Source organism: Aulostomus chinensis, chromosome 12 (assembly GCF_037954235.1).
Source record: "Aulostomus chinensis isolate RoL2024-O1b breed Wild chromosome 12, RoL_Achi_v1.0, whole genome shotgun sequence".
NCBI classification, from domain to species: domain Eukaryota; kingdom Metazoa; phylum Chordata; class Actinopteri; order Syngnathiformes; family Aulostomidae; genus Aulostomus; species Aulostomus chinensis.
Window position 1 is genome coordinate 12090835 of NC_141331.1, and position 16883 is coordinate 12107717.

At 43.3% G+C, this 16883-nt stretch overlaps 1 protein-coding gene across 3 annotated transcripts; it reads right to left on the reverse strand.

Moving 5' to 3' along the window:
- Positions 1 to 1148: 1148 nt before the first annotated feature.
- LOC147252050 (cohesin subunit SA-2) lies at positions 1149 to 16064 on the reverse strand. 3 transcript variants are annotated; one of them, XM_086220164.1, is made up of 32 exons: positions 15910 to 16064; positions 15508 to 15594; positions 15273 to 15360; positions 13768 to 13932; positions 13244 to 13340; positions 12992 to 13068; positions 12825 to 12896; positions 12533 to 12737; positions 12298 to 12449; positions 12136 to 12209; positions 11926 to 12049; positions 11729 to 11827; positions 10485 to 10564; positions 10291 to 10398; positions 10096 to 10207; positions 9874 to 9991; positions 9698 to 9801; positions 8714 to 8806; positions 8518 to 8604; positions 8197 to 8397; positions 7256 to 7332; positions 7076 to 7151; positions 6901 to 6981; positions 6381 to 6473; positions 6119 to 6293; positions 3771 to 3907; positions 2760 to 2861; positions 2518 to 2669; positions 2310 to 2438; positions 2030 to 2202; positions 1877 to 1952; positions 1149 to 1791 (listed from the first exon to the last, which is right to left on the reverse strand). In XM_086220164.1, exons 2-32 carry the CDS (start codon positions 15549 to 15551, stop codon positions 1671 to 1673), a joined length of 3492 nt encoding a protein of 1163 aa, XP_086076290.1. In that variant the 5' UTR covers positions 15552 to 15594; positions 15910 to 16064; the 3' UTR covers positions 1149 to 1670. The 3 variants fall into 3 exon arrangements, with proteins under 3 accessions (XP_086076290.1, XP_086076289.1, XP_086076288.1); XM_086220163.1 differs by having other exon boundaries at positions 6381 to 6470; positions 9698 to 9991; XM_086220162.1 differs by having other exon boundaries at positions 9698 to 9991.
- Positions 16065 to 16883: the final 819 nt, after the last annotated feature.

The window sequence follows — 16883 nt, forward strand, 5'->3', positions numbered from 1 at the left end:
TCCTACCCCATATGGTGAGGGCACATTCCACCAGGAGCATGCCGGCATCATAGGCTGTCTGTGAGTGATATCTGTTCTTCAGCCAGGTGGTCATCACTGTACACATTTGTTAAGTTCAACCGTTGGGACATTGAGGCCCTTTGGCAGCACATTCTGTCCTTTCTGCAGAGCGCTAAAGTGCAGGAGGTTTTTGGGTCCCCGGTTCGGTGCCTGCTCTGCAGGGTGTGAATTTAAGTCCCATCCTGTGAGCTGTACTAGGTGAATCAACTGCAAAGGGAGTGAAATGGTTCCCTCTGGTCCCTGAAGGATGCATGACACTGAGCTGAGCTGAATGAAGAGCGTTTCTCAAACTGTGGAAAGATCATTTGCCTTTAAGCCATGAATAGAGGTGCATAAAACCCCACTGTGTTTTACCCAAGTTCTCTCCTTCAGGGAACAGAAGTTACATTCATGACATTTTGTTTTGGCATCCTTCAGAGGATGAGGCTGTCAAGATTCTCACCAAACCAATTTGTTTTGATCTTTTTGTGGGAAAAAAAAGGGAGTGAACAAATAATTGCATGTTTTTAAATGTTACATCCAGTGCTGCACGATTAATGGAATAGCAGTCACAATGTCAGCCTAATAGTACTGCACAAATGTTGCTGGAGTTGCTTTGTTTGTGTGGCAGATTTTTGGTAATGCAGCTTAATTCAGTAAAACATTTTGAAAACCTGGCAGCACGGTGGTGCAGTGGTCAGCACTGTCACCTCACAGCAAGAAGGTTCTGGGTTCCAGCCCCGGCTCCAGCACAGGATCTTTCTGTGTGGAGTCTCCATGTTCTCCCTGTTCCTGTGTGGGTTCTCTCTGGTACTCCAGCTTCCTCCCTCAGTCCAAAGACATCAAGAGAGGACGAGGCTGATTGATACTCTAAATTGACCGTAGGTGTGAATGTGAGTGTGAATGGTTGTCTGTCTCTATGTGTTGGTCCTGAGATGGACTGGTGACCTGTCCAGGGTGAACCCCTCCTCTAACCTGAAGGCTGCTGGGATAGGCTCCAGCCCCCCCACGACCCTTAACAGGATAAGAGGAAGAAAATGGATGGATGGATGGAATTTGAAAACCACAGCATGAATGCATGTTGTTGTTGTTTTTTATATATATATATATATATATATATATATATATTGCTCGTTGGTTTGTTTGTTTGATTAAAGAAATACACATTTACAAATAATCAGTAATTCATGTTCTTTTTTTCTCTAACCCAGCAGGCAGACATCATTTTTGTTGATTATTGTTTTCATCATACTGCAATATGACTTTCTTACCAAATCGTGCAGCGCTGGATACATCAACATGCTGGTCCATGTGGTTTTTAGTAAATACCTCGAAAACTGGTGTATTTCACTGGGGACGATTTTTGGCTGTAAATAAATACACATTTGGTGTCCTAGCTGTGAACGAAGTGAGTCGACTTCACGGTAACTCATTAATTCTTTCTTGACAACAGTCTTATAAACTGTACTTGTCAAAGTGATCAATTGTTTGGGATCTTTGACGTAAAAAACCCTACAGTATCGCCAGATATGTTACAAAGTCATACAAAAATTAGAAGCTGGGACATCAGACAGTTGTCATTCAGTGGGAGAAATAACCTGATTTCCAGTGCAAACTTTTAGCACCAATTTTCAGAGTTCCACTTCAATCTCATTGGCCGCGTTGCTGCTAGCGACTGATCCCTCCGCAGTTGGCCATTTTGCTGGAGATTCAGCAGGGACTGGAAACATATCTCTGGGTTTCTCCTGGTGGCTGAGGAGTTCAGATGATGTTACAAGAACAAATGTGAGACAGATGAGAAAGACTTTGGTCTTGAGGAGAAGTAAATGAAACCTACCTCGGACTAAAGCAGGATCTGGGAACTTTGCTAACTTTGGAGTCAACAGGGCTGAAGGGAGCAGGAGACTTGCTCCCTACAAAACACAAACAGACATACATGGTATCGATAATGACATGATTCTGTGCTCAACTGCTCCCTTAAAGGCACTACCTTCAAGTTTGTTTTTGGAAAGGTAGGGCTTCCTGTCAGAGCTAGCGTAGGACACAGCGTCCTCCCCTTCTGTTACAGCCAATAGGGATGCACGATAGTAGACAAGTGGTTTCCAGCACTCTTCCCTGAGGTCTACGATGTGCTCTGCAGTGTGCTTCTGCAGGTAGGACAACCTGAACACACACACACACACACACACACACACACACACACACACACACATAGCTCAGAAAGCCATCTTTAAGAATGTCTGCAGCCATGTTTTGCAGGCAGTTCTTACACTGTCTTCTTGTCTGGTTTGAGCAGTTTGCTGGAGAACTCTCCGAGTATGGTCAGGTAGGAGAGGTACGGTGGAGAAGGCGTTTCAGGGGTCTGGACAAACTCTTGGAACACAAATTCTATACCGTTCCTGCACGTAATAATACAAACACTTGAGGCACAAAAGGAAAGGTGGATTCAAGTCAGAGGAGAAGAGAGCTCTTACTGACCTGTGGATCATCACGACACACTCTCGAAACTTGACGAGGTCCCCAAATGTGAGGGCGAAGCGCCGGGCCAGCTCCTTGATGCTGGTGAAGGTCTGGACTCCCGGCTGAGGCCTTCCCCCACTCTCTTGCTCCCGTTTAAGACGCACAAACAACTGGAGGGGGGGAATCCACTTCAGCATGTCTCAGAGTGTACATGTGTGTGTGTGGGTGTGAGAGTGAGAGAGAGAGAGACTAGAGTATACCTGCTGCAAACAGAGCACCAGTGTCCGAGCACTCTCGATCTTATCTGTCTGTCTGGTCCTGCACATGGTCTCCTTGATGATGTCACCAAAGTCGTTATAGTGCTGGAGACAAGGACAGTATTAACAGACAGAAATCCACAGGAGCAAGGAGACACAGACACACTCTGTATAGCTGACACCTGAGATGGCACCCCCATCTGCCACCCAGAGGCCACGCCCTTGATCAAGCATAACCAGTCTTTGGCATTAATAACATGGCCTGGTATTTCAGAGGTTTGGTTGTATGCCAGGTAACATGTTTGAATATTTCTTTCCTTCTTGCTGGAAATGTGTGTTTGTCCAGTCAGACAAGGAGATAGATGTTCTTCCTTCCTCAGTGTGGACATGAGGCAGCGGAGACCAGCTCACCACTAGCTAGCTAGCTTAGCATAATGAATGAGAGCAAAAGGGAAGTGTAGCATAGCTCTCTTAAATCATTTCCCCCAGTCTTTGCCTACATCAATATAACTGGAGTTGAGTATAATATTCATTATAAAATAACAACTTAAAGTCATCCATCCATCCATTTTCTATACAGCTTTTCCGTTAAGGGTTGGGGGCTGGAGCCTAACCCAGCTGACATTGGGCGAGAGGCGGGGTTCACCCTGGACGGGTCACCGGTCCGTCAGAGCTATGCTAACACTTCCCATCCACTGTCATTTATTGTGCTAAGCTAGCTCGCGGTCAGCTAATCTCTGTAGCTCCTTAATGTATAACAGAAAAGGAGAGAAGAATATCAATCTTCTTGTCTGGTTCTAGGGAGGACAGCAAAGATGTGTAGTATGCTTATTCCTTTAAAGGGGCTGGTGGGTAAAATGGTAACTAAGAATTGAACGAGGCTTGATTTTTCCTGTATTTATGCTAAAGCTAACATCTCTGGCTTGTAGGTTTGAATTGCAAGGACTGATGTGAGTAGTTTCTACCTTCATCTCATCTTTTAAAAAGTATCGAGAATAATTTCCTGACTTTTACCTTCATGTAGTACATGTAGATCTCGGCTACCATGCTCATCTCCAGCACGCCATGCACTATCAGTTTGCAGTAGGCCGCCAGCATATTTCTTCGCTTGTGAAGATCCTCCAACCTCTCCCCTTCTGAGTTTTCACTGACTGAGGACCAGACGGAGTGGGGGGGGGGGGGGTAAAGAGGAGTGATCAATCATGAGAAATCAGAGAATACAGAACAAAGCACATGGGTGGGAGAGTGTTTAAGTTAGTTTTAGGACAATGGCTTTAGCAGGTGGAAATCAAAGATAACACAACGGAGTTATGGTTGTGACACCATGTGGCTTCAATCTTTCTCAAGACTAATAAAATCGGCTCCGAGGTGAGCCAGAGTTAATGGAATTTTCTCACGGAAAGAGATTGCCCTGATTTTATATTTTAACTCCCAGCCACTGCCCTCCAACTGATCTCTGATCTGGCAGCTAATAGAAAACACTGTCTATAAATCCAAAGTGTTACCAGGCAAATCCAATAAAACAATAGCTTTTTATTACATGTTCAAAAACCAATAATCCCATATTGTATTTGTTTGAACATTTAAGAGATTCCCACCAGGGTGGTTATTGGCTTCTCTGGACCGGTCCCATATTTGGATGCAATATGGCTCTGAAAGTAGAAGCTATTGTAAAGATAATAAAGTCTTAACAGAGAACTTGTTTCTTCTTCACGTAGGAGTCAGTTTACCGTCTGCAGCACACACTAAAGCTTTTAATGAATCCGCCCAGTTTCAGGAGAATATTGTAATAGAGGGTCAACTGTTACAATCACCATTAACCGTGCATTTAAAAGCTGCATGTTTTGACCTCGGTGTACCAAAGAGCCGAGGCAGGAAGCTGACGGAGTGCGAGCGCCGCCTGCTGTGTAAAACAGCAACATGTTATTTCCAGGATGTCCCACGCACTCTCTGGACTAATGCTGGGGTTCTATTCATATTCCACCCACATCTGGCGGGCTACTTTTTTTTTCTTTTTCCCAAGTCGCAGCTACGAAACAGGCAGACAGTGTGAACACAACCTCAGTGGGATATTTGCATTTGGCTCATTTACTGTCTGTTTATGTTTCAAATAGGCTGCATTCTCAGGGTTTTCCTGAGGTTTCTGGAGGAATTAGTTGCTGTGGTTGTGGGTGTTTTCCCACCCCCAAGAAAAGTTTGACTAAAAGCTGTGCATCTTCACATCATTTTAAAGCGGTATAATGACAATATTTATTCACTTAAAAAAAAACACCCGCACACAACAGTTTCAGTTTTTCAGTAAGATATAGAGTTCAATTTCACTTCTACTTTGCCTAAAAAGAGTATTTTTGCCTTACAAATACTCACAGATAGATGTGTAGAGTTAACATCTTTTTTTCCCCTTTGTTGTGACTCCAGAATGCAGACAGAGCAAGACACATGTACTTAACATGAAGCTAATGGCACCACCAACTACAAATATCAGCTAAACTGACTGAAATGTCCATTTGAAAACTGTCCAGTGCGTCATCTGGAAGTATTCAAGTTTTTCAATGGACTTTTATAGACATTTTTGCTGTTGTGTATAGTTGGTGGCTGTGGGGGCACCATTAGCTTTGAGCTAAAAATACATGACTGGATCTTTATGCATTCTGGAGTTACAGAGAAGAGATGCAAGACCAAAAAGAAAATATCTGTGTACACTCAAGATTCAGCATGATTTCAAGGTAATCCTTCACATTTTGTGAATGATCACTCTGTGTGTCACAGAAAGTACTATTCATGTAACAACAGCTGCTAGAGAAGGTTTGTTCATCCAGCCAAAGTCAGGGTGAAGCCACTAACCCACTGGTGGTATCAGTAGGATGTGTCCTCCTTTTCTAGAGCACCAACTGTTCAGTTGAACCATTAAATGTACTCGATGATATCTCACTGGACACCAATCAAAACTGTCACAAAAATAAACCATATTCCTAAATGTAAATACTTGGTGGGGAGAATAAAGAGGAGAGACATCAGTTTATCAGTCTGTTCTCTCTCTGCTGCTGGTTGTGACATGACTGACTATTATTGTTTTTGTCTTATTGACGGTGCTCCGTGCGTGTGTGTGTGTGTGTGTGTGTGTGTGTGTGTGTGTGCGCACGCGTGTGTGACAATCCAGACTTAAGACCAGATAATTGGGAACGGCATGTGTAATTGGGCACAAAAGCTGTGTCCTCTAACATAATCTTTGATCTCAACATCTCTGGTTTAGTTCCAGCTGGGATCTTTTCTGTGTGTGTCCTCTACCAAACAAAGACGCTGTGGGACAATATGCAGTTAAGATCTGTAGGACGTTAAAACTGTGGAGGCTGAGGTCTCACCCCTGCTCTGGTTGTCACAGTCCGAGCCAGCAAAGACATTGGCGCATACAAAGGTCAACAGCGCCATCTGCAGTTTGGGACTGGGTGTGAAGAGCAGAAGGCCAAAGGAGGTTGGATCCCACACATGAAGCTGGTAGGAGTGAGCTGTCAGGACATCACACACACCCAGAAAAGCCTGAGATGGCCAAAAGAGAGGATGTGAGAGGCTCAGAAGGAAATTTAACATGAAATTAAATGCATTCATTCATGCTTCCTGTCAGACCTGCTGCCGCACGCCGGGGTCCGGGTGGGAGAGATAGCGATGACTCCTTTCACTGAACAGACGCAACTGGAGCCTCTGGGCCACAGCCTTCTCCTGGAATGAACACACACACACACACACACACACACACACACACACACACACACACACACACACACACACACACACACACACAGGCAAAACAACAAGATAAAACTAAAGGGCATTCAAAGAGCACACAACTCCACCAGCAAGGTTATAGAAAGTGTTTTTCCCAATGTCTCTGCATCTGTGATTTATTAGAATAAATTAGATTCTTTTATCAAAGCAGTCTCCAGCTATTTGGCATAAAAAGGAGAGAGAAAGAAAAGTGGTTTAGTAGTTTTAGTGTAATCCCAGTGAAAGGGGGCCACAGTAAACAGCACCTCCTTGGCAAAAATGATGAGAATACTTTATGCTGCCCTCCTCATTTAACAAGTTTTTATTTATTGTCCTGTGATTAACATTTGCACTCCAGCTTGTAATTAAATGCTTCACTCACCCTGGAGGTCAGAGTTTCATTACTTGTGTGGAGAGACCAGAAAATGGAGTAACACAGACACTGTAGTACTTCTAGGAGTACCTTCAGAAAAGAAACAGAGATCACAAGTTGTAATTTTGTTCTGTAGAGCTACTCTTAGTTGTAATGAGTAGTACTAAGAGGACAGCAGCGGTACCTCCTGCGGCACTCCCTCTGCTGACAGGAGAGGCGCCAGCAGCTCAAACAGATTCCAGCGGGACAGATCGTGACAGCTAGCAACACACAGAAACAAACAGGTGTATGCAGCAATTAAATGCACATGGCCTGCAGAATATCACGGGCTTAGCCTTGTTTTTGAGCAGCTGTCGAGGCTTACTTGTGAAAAGCTCGGAGTCTCTTCAGGGCGACTAGAATGTCTCCTGTTTTCTCCTTGTCAGCAGAGAAACTGTCACCCTGTGAGAAAAAGCACAGGTAATGTCGTCTGGTCAAGCTCTTCATCCTGTGTATCACGTGTTTGATGTGCTTGTGGTTTCAAAAGTAATAACTAGTTGAGGTCACAGATGTATCTGGCCCTTCGAATGTCACTTGGGACCTTGTGGAGGACCCAGATGGTGGTAGCAACCACCTATGAATGGAAAGTATTTGTTTACAACTTGACTTCAGTTCTGCACGTTAAAGGCTGCCGCATGCGTGTCTGGTAATGGCAGACTTTTTAAAGCAAGAATGCCAGCTGTTGTGCCTGGGTCTGACGCAGCATGGACCGAACATTCAACATTTTCTCTTCCTGAGTAAAAATATATGACCCAGGAAAACGGTATATGATATTTTTGAACATCTCATTTTCAAGATATTACATTGAAGTTATGATGTCACAAGATTTACTAGATTTTTATACACTTTCATACAAAATTTTTTTTATTTTTTTTTCCCTTAAAACACATCTCATCGATCTGATTGCTTGGGGTTGGTCTGTGATGGAAAGACCTTTCATCCAGTCTCCAGCTGAGTAGTTTTTGGAAGCTTCAGTTCCTTTTCCAAACAGTTTCTATGGGGGCTTCTTAGAAACAAACCATCTGACATGTCCGCTCACACAAAACATAGACATCAGCATAGAACAATATCAGATGTTCACAACATAATTACTGTGGCCAAAAAAATTGACAACAAAGATAGTTTTGTGTGTTTTGTAACATTTTTTTGCAACCAGATTGTTACTGGTACAAGATGATTTAAAGTGTGAAACACGAAAGACTGCCATTATAAAATATCATGTTAGCGCTGTTTTGCCTGAACATATATCACCTCGTGTAAACTCACCTGGCGTGAGGCCTCCAGCAGCACTGTCAGGTGGTCTACCCAGTCCTGGACCAGTGAGTCTCTGGCAGCTTGGGCCATGGAGCACCAGGCTGTGTCCTCCCCACACAGACTGAGGTAAGTGCGGGCCGCTGCCTCCAGCACAGCAGGGCCTGAGTGGACATCCAGAATAGCTCTCATCTCTGCTAGCAGACTGGACACCGCCTGAGGACCAGAGCCATTATGAACTCAGCGAATGTGGCTTAAACACTACAGAGACGCTAGTGACGAAGGCATTACTTAAGATGAAGGAAGTGGCATGTTTTAATTTGTTTGTTATTACACCTGAGAGTTCCCAGCCTCTGGACTCTCTGGAAGGAAGTACTGAGGGATCTTCATTAGGGAGGACACAATGTCCCCATTACCTGAGAACTGCAATGACAGGCAGAGTTGAACAAAAATGGTACAGCGACACAGAGATCAGGTTGATCTCCAGACCAAATTCAATGATCAAATATTGTCTCATGATTGGGATAAATACCTTGGACAGTAACATGGGAAGCACCAGAAGAAGATGCTCTGTGAGCTTGGTACAGTCATCAACCTGAACTTTCTTTTCTCTGGCACTCAGCACCTGGTAAGAACATTTTATTGATCTGTGACAGTCTTCTTCATAAACTGTCCAATGCTTTCTACTTAGCTGAAAACCTCTTTGTGACTCCATACACTTCTAGCAGCTGCAGCTTATTAAACACAACTTTTATGCATGAGCTCAGTGTTTCTGTCAACTCACATTGTGAAAATAGATCAGAATTTATTTCCGTACGTGGGGAACATCTCTCACTGACCTCATAGTCATAATATATCCAATATTCAAGCTGTCATGTCTGCCCTTAATCCAAGACTCACTATTCAGTTCACTACAGGTGGTTTCCTGCAGGATAATAACATCCCTAAGCCAGCAGGGTCGTAGTATCGAGACCACGTTGACTCACCTGGTAAAGAAGCAACAAGCTGCTGCTCTTTGCAAATTTGCTAAATATGTAGGAGCTCTTATTAAATTTGACTCACTTTGAGACACTTCGTGCAATTCTCTAGTTTGGTGAGAGTGGAGAAAGAAAAAATGGAGGGGAAAAGACAGTTGAAGACAGACTAAAGCCATGTTAACATGCAATATGTGTTTGCTCTTGGCCTATATTGGCCCATCATTATTTTTCAGATTTGTTCCTCTAAATGAGCAAGTTTTTGCCCCTTGTTAATAAGTAATAAAAGTAATAAATTCCCTTCAGAGGTGTAACCTGTGTCTGATAGTTTGTGGTTGCTTGCTTGTTGCATGCATTGATTCTTCCTCTCTGAAAGATAAAGCACTGACTTCATGCAACAGTTGTTTTTATTTCTGCTCCAATTTGTGTATCTGACGATTTTTTAGTAATCACGATGAGAATTAACGACATTAATGTGATCTTGAGTGTGAGTTTTTCTCTGGCCTCTCTAAGACGATCTCCATCATGACAGCTTAACAAACCTTCTTAGCTCCACTCCGCCCCGCCAGCGCTGGTCCCTCTGAGGCCTGACGCACCGACGCTACCAGGATCTCCACCAGGACTCCTTTCTCTGCCTGTGTGAGACCTACAAACAAGATCAGATGGACATTTGGAATAAGTGTCCACGTCTGCACCACTGTCACAAACATTTTCTGACCTGGACTCTGTGAGGAAGGGTCCTGCAGCAGTATAGATGTTAGTGTAGGCCAGTCCTTCAGAAGGCTGCCACCACAGTCCCACAAACTGTCCACCAGGTAGACCACATGCTTGTGCAGCTGCAGAGACACGGAACACACATGTAGCTATGGTCAACATCTACACCAGATACTCCAAAATATGTCAATCTCTGTGTTTGATTAAAACAGCCGGCGTGTTTCACCTCTGAGTCCCTGTAGAAGTGCAGCAAAGCCTTAAGTCTAACAACAGTTGGCTGTTTATGAGCCTGCTCCTCATTTAATCCATCCTGGTTTTCAGATTCAGGGGCCTGAAGTCTGAGAAGGACACAAAAAAAAAACGATATGAAAAATGAAGGATTATATGTTTTTGTTTTTTTCAAGTGATGAAACTGAAGTACCGTGAGAAAAGCAGCTCCCCAGCAATGGATGCAAGAGGGCGCTGTGAAGAATAAACAAACTGGAGGAGCTGCTTGTAGTCGTCTGGGCTGAGCACATCACTGGATGTTCTGAAGAGTCAGAAAAGATTTAATGCTGGGAAAAACAATCCAGATTAGTGGGAAAAGATCAAAGCAACTAGAGGCTGGCGGCTCACTTGGAGATGAGAACCAGCAATTTCATGGTCTGTACTGCCACCTCGTTGTCCTTGTCAAGGGTCATGGAGATCATCCGCTCCTGGAACATAAACATCACCCACATGAGATGGGCTTTTGCACTGCAATGTTTTTGCATATCCATAACTTCAGAATTGTTCAAAGAGGAAGCAGATGTAAATGTCAGTTTAAAGCTATGAGCCGCACGTCAGTGTTGAGGATAGCGGGCAAGTGGGCCATGAAGCTACTGCAGGTGGGCCACAAAAGGGATTTACTACAATGACCAAGTTTTTCATCAATTTCCAATTTTGTAAATACATTTTGAAATGTCTTTAAAATATTAATGACTAAATAGAGCATGTTGATGTTCACTTGGAATTTGGAGGAGTATTGTTCAGTTTATGAAATCAGAAAATATGCAGAGAATCTCTTTATCTCAAGCCTGTGTGTTTGATCTGAGTTGTTTCTGAAGCTTTCTGGGATGTTTTTAAGTTTGGGGAACGGCGGTAGAAGCTATTGAACATGGGGAGATGACAGGAAACTAGCAAGGGATATGCGGGACAAAAAAAGAGCAATATTTTTAGCCTGTTTTAGCTTAATTATAGTTTTTGATCAGTGGAAATTCAATGACTGAATCAGTCTAACCCTGGTTATTGACAAGATTTCACTCAGCATTTTCACACAAAAACATACCAACTAAAATACATTTTTTGCTACTGACAAGGGAGTGGAAAATTTGCTGAAGACCCAGAAACTTTTTAACCAAGGGTTGTTAGAGTATTCGACTGCTATGAGTTATGCTGCTTTGTGGCGAAAGGGTTCCGCAGGGATAATATATTTTTAGGCCCACCTGGAAGTTGGTTCCCCTAACCAAAAGCCAATTTTACATTGGATTTAAATTATTACTGAAAATATACTCTGTGGCTGAGATTTCTTCATTTTCTTCAGCAAGACAATCTTCAGTAATGAACACTTTTATTAATGTTGAAGTGTAAATTCAATCATGAGAGGTACAAAGCTAACAGTGGGCTATCAACAACCACACAAATTCATATATTCCATTGATTTTGACAAAACTGGACATTTAATGACGCTAAATTACTTCTAAGACTTGTTCCTTAACTCCTATTTTGACATGTAAATATACAAAAACTGTTTCCAAAAACCTTTAAAAACAGGTGATATTTGATGATTGGGTTTGAATCATCAACAACTGGTCAGTGCAGCTTTGAGGGAAAGTGGTTACCCTGAAGCGGCTGGTGAACAGGTCTAGTTTAGGCATGAGTAGAGGATCTCCATACAAGCTCTGCAGACCTAACACACACTTGAGACGCACATCTGGTATCTGGAAGATGAGAAATATGTAATCACAAAGGTTTCTGGTTAAAATGTTCCAAAGAAACAGCATTCTGTGATAGTAACATCGTCTTCACTGTTGGTTACCTTGTCATGCAGCATCCAGCCAATATATTTGAGGTAACTATCATTGAGAAATATGGAGCTGTAAAGTTTCATCCACTGACTCAACTCCTCTATACACATGGAACGAATTTCTGGTAGAACATCCCTGTACGGACACAAACACAGAAGTCACTTCCTGATGTAATCAGATTTAAAGCTGGACCGACAAGAGAAACATTCGGGTAAATGTACCGATATCTCTTGAGAAACACCCCTTTGAAGAGGACGTCCATCATGCTTTCTATCTCTGCCTTCTTCTCCTCCAGCTTGAACAATGAGAGAAACCAGACAGATGCCACACAGTGAGTTGATACACCCCATTTCTCCGAGGGGAGCAGGCACCAGAGGTCTTACCTCTGTCACCTTCTTCTGGATTCTCTCCAGCTGTGGCGTGCTCTTCTGCCTCCCCGGCTTCTTCTTCTGCACCTCATACAGTTTCTGGCTGTTTTCAATGCCCACACTCAGGCTCAGAGCCACGCCCATCAGAGAGCTCAGCAGCTTCACCGCTAAGCAGGGACGTCCAGATTAAAACTCAAGTTTACTGAATGTATTTATGTATCTGCATGTATGTTAATTTGCATTCCCTTACCTGCTAACGTGCAGGTGTGTCTGAAGGCTCGTACATAAGAGTTGGACAGCTCCGACAGAAGCGACATGAGGGCATTCATCAGGTAACCATCGAAGATGACGCTGTGCTGACACTGAGCCACCAGCACTGACACAAACTCACAGAACTCAGAGTGGAACCAGCGGCCGTACTGTCCAGACTGGATGAGAGGATACTCCATACTGTCCTGCAGTGGAGGGAGGGAGGAAAGGAGAGCATGACAAATACTTTACATGTGTGACAGAAGTACACTAATCAGGGAGACACTACTGACCATGTCCATGGGCCATGTGACTGTTAGGATCCATGGAAAAGCCAGGAACTTCTTGTACTGCAGACCTGAGACCTGAAACACACAGCACCATAGAGCTTTACTTCAAAGTTTTAGAACTGAAGCAACAATAAAAGACGCAAAAGATGATGGAACACAGACTAGTTTACCTCATCCAAGTCCTCCACCATCTTGCTCATGACATCACCGTCCTCTTTGCTCTGACACATCTCGGCTGTGACCACACCTGGTGAGGATGGAGGTAAGCAAGGAAACTAAATTTTGGTTGTTCTAGTGAGTGTGTGTGTGTGTGTGTGTGTGTGTGTGTGTGTGTGTGTGTGTGTGTGTGTGTGAGTGCACGTATATTCACGTGTGTGTGTAGCCGTGTGCCTGTGGGCGTGGACGTGCATGTGTGCACTTGCCTTTGCAGCCAGAGCACTGGATGAAGAAGCTGATGAGATCGAGGAGGGATGAGTCTCTGTCCATCACGTACGCCTCGATCCAATCATCGATCACCGCCTGCTCCCACATCACAAGAAGCGATATATTCTGGTTTATTTCTAAATAAGGTGCCATACATTCAAAATGAGTTAGCAACATTTCAGAGGAAGAAGTGTGTGTTACAGCACAAGCTCAGTGAGCAGAATGAACACCAGGTTTTTGAATACTTCCTCCTGCACCTGTATATGGTGGCAACAGCATTATATTACAACTGATAGATGACTGGCAGGCCTGAAGGAATGTTTACAGCGGATGAAGCGTGCAATGAAATTATATTCAAAGAAATGTAAACAAAACATAATCCCTGAATGTCACACACACAGTCACAAAGAGCATCTTAGTATATAAATAAGGGTTAATAGCTGAGATTACTTCCAAAACATGAGTGAGTTCAAGAACATTAACAGGAGCTGGGACAGGTGTCTATGGAAAAGGCTGACCTCACCTGCATGGCACTCCTACCCATGGTGATCACCTCAAACAGAGTGACGGCCTCCACGTGACCTGGCTTGCTGACGCTCCCCCCTTCTCTTCGAACGCCGCGGCGGCCGGTTTTGGCATTTTTGCTTTTGACATTCTCCGAACTATTGTGCACTCTTTTCCTCTTCCTCTGCAGGTTTTGAAAAATTGGAGCGAGAGAGTCGTGTAATAAATGCATACAATAAAAGAACGATATTTCACCAATATACCACATTAAACCAACTGAAACACTGCTACTCCTCCACATGGGTTATGAGGACCCTCATCACATTTAATCATGTGACTTCTTTAAATCTATTACCAGAGGCTGAATGGACTTAAAGCTCTACCTCTCACTGGGATTAATGATAATGATAAATGTGAAACCTCTGAGCAGCGTCATGATCATATTTATGACTTATTAATCTGCTGAACATTAATTAAATCATTTCTTTATAATACAGGGGTCTGGAGCTCTTCAGTGTACACAGAGAAGAGAGAAAAGTATCTCTCTGCTCCTCTGACATGAAAATGAAGGACACTAAGCATATTTCCCCCAAAAAGTTGGCATGTTACTTTATTGTTATGTTTGACTGGTCTGAGGCGGCACGGTGGTGCAGTGGTCAGCACTGTCGCCTCACAGCAAGAAGGTTCCAGATTCGAGTCCCGGTCTGAGCACGGGATCTTTCTGTGTGGAGTCCCTGTTCCTGTGTGGGTTCTCTCTGGTACTCCAGCTTCCTCCCACAGTCCAAAGACATCAAGAGGGGACGAGGCTGATTGATACTCTAAATTGACTGTAGGTGTGACTGTGAGTGTGAATGGTTGTCTGTCTCTATGTGTTGGCCCTGAGATGGACTGGTGACCTGTCCAGGGTGAACCCCGCCACTCGCCCGTAGCCGCTGGGATAGGCTCCAGGCCCCCCGCCACCCCCCCCCCCCCCCCCCCCCCGCTGGGATAGGCTCCAGGCCCCCCGCCACCCCCCCCCCAGCGACCCTTCACAGGAATAAGTGGAAGACAATGGATGGATGGATGACTGTTCTTCAAGGACAATTTTAAAGTTCAGGTTCATATGTAAAGGAGGCACTATTCACTCTGGCCTAAAATTTGATCTTTGGAAATGTAGATTTTGCTATTTTTTTGCTAGTTTCCCATTGTCAAGTATTCAAAAAGAAACCAAATTTGTAATTATTGTAATATAAAATGGCAAAACTTAAAGAATGGCTTTTTAGATCGGATCAACACCCAAGTATTGCGATAGTATTGAATCATCCCAGCTCTACTGATGAATAGTTTCACAGGTCTACATATATTTCCTTTATCTTTTGTGTTTTCCTACCTTTTTTCCTTAGTTATTTTACTTCATAAACAGTTTTATGTCAGTGCTCCTTGCTTTTCTCCCCCTTAGTGTAGCCGATGAAATATGATGTCACTTCCTGTACCTTCTCAATCATATCTACTCACAATTGTTTGAAGGTTTTTAAAAACACCTACCACACTCTTTTGTCTGTTCTCATTGCCAGACTCGTCCTCCGAGTGATTGACAGCTCCGGAAGAGTTTGCCGCACCAGGAGAGCTCTTCCTGGGACAGGATTAAAAGAATAATATATACCATGAATAGAAGATAGAGTTTAAGCTCTGTGTGTGTGTGTGTGTGTGTGTGTGTGTGTGTGTGTGTGTGTGTGTGTGTGTGTGTGTGTGTGTGTAATTGTTGGTGATAAAGTCTTACTTCCGCTGTGAGGGCCCGGCTGTAGCCGAGGGGTCTGGTATCATCTCCTCCTCTGAACTCAGGTGTGTCTCTGCATTTTTGTGCACTCTGGCGACAGGAGGACAAACAAGCTCATATCCAGACACAAACTAGTTCGCCTTTTATTATGAAAGGAAGTCAGACTGAATTGTTACATTAAAATAATTTTCGGTCCCTCGGGAAAAGCCGGCAAGGATGTAGGAAGGCTGCTCAAGGACACTTGAGTAGGATGGAGAACCCCCCTACAAACGAGTCTAATACTAGGCTACTCTGTTAGCTTACACATTGATTTCCAAAAACTAAATCAGAAATGGGAAAATGCCCGCTAACATTAACATTTGATAAACGAAAAAGGTATGTCGCGTCTCAACTTTTCAACCTTACCCTCTCTGTACCGGGACATTCTTCTTTGGCGCTCATTGATTTATTATTTTACATCCGAAAGCTCTCGTACTATAATAATTCAAATATTTCTGCGAATTTCCTTCTTCTTTACCCCAGCTCTCACAGTCAAGTTGCCGGACAGCCGAACCCGTTCTGATTGGTTGAAAACCCGAAATCAAATTACGTAATTGGGTGTTTAAGTGTATCAGTCACGTGCAGTCCCGCCCAGAGCAGCTGTGACGTTCCGTGTGTTGCATTCAGGGACCTGTGAGAGAGCAAGGACGCCAACTGCTGGACACTGTTACAAATAAATCAGATGAGAGATGAATTACGCAAAAAGACTCAATGAAAACTACAAACCTAAAATTAAATATATCCGCAGCATGGCATGCATATCTTCCTCAGGGTTATTTTATAGGCAACCTAGGCAACATTATTTTCCCTGAGATGACAATGAATTTGAATAATGTTTTAGTCTTTAAAAAAAAGGAAACTGTAAATCCGGAGAATCTATCCTGTCTGAAATGTATTATTGCCGACATGATTTTGTCATCATGTGCTGCATTCAGGTAACATGGGAGTTACCCAAGTACGTCTTGAGTAGTATTGTATTAATGAATTAATTCATTGTGTAGCAATGATATGAAGAATTTTTAAAATTGCTTTTTTGTTGTTTTTTTTTGGGGGGGGGGGTGCTTCTGTTGTTTTGGGTGGTTGGTTGTGGTTGCTGTTGTTGTTGTTGTTGTTGTTGTTGTTGTTGTTTTTGCAGAGGCAGCAATTACTCATTTTGACCGCCAGTTCCTGAACATCAACATCAACATTCACTTGGAACTTAGCCTATTACCTCCACCACGTAAACTAAATTTTAGATGCTTTTTAAAAATTTTGTCTGTTACTGGCATTAATTCTCACTTTTTCTGTTTGTTTTGCTGTTGTTTTTTTTACTGTTGTAGTTTGGGGGGGGGGTTGTTTTG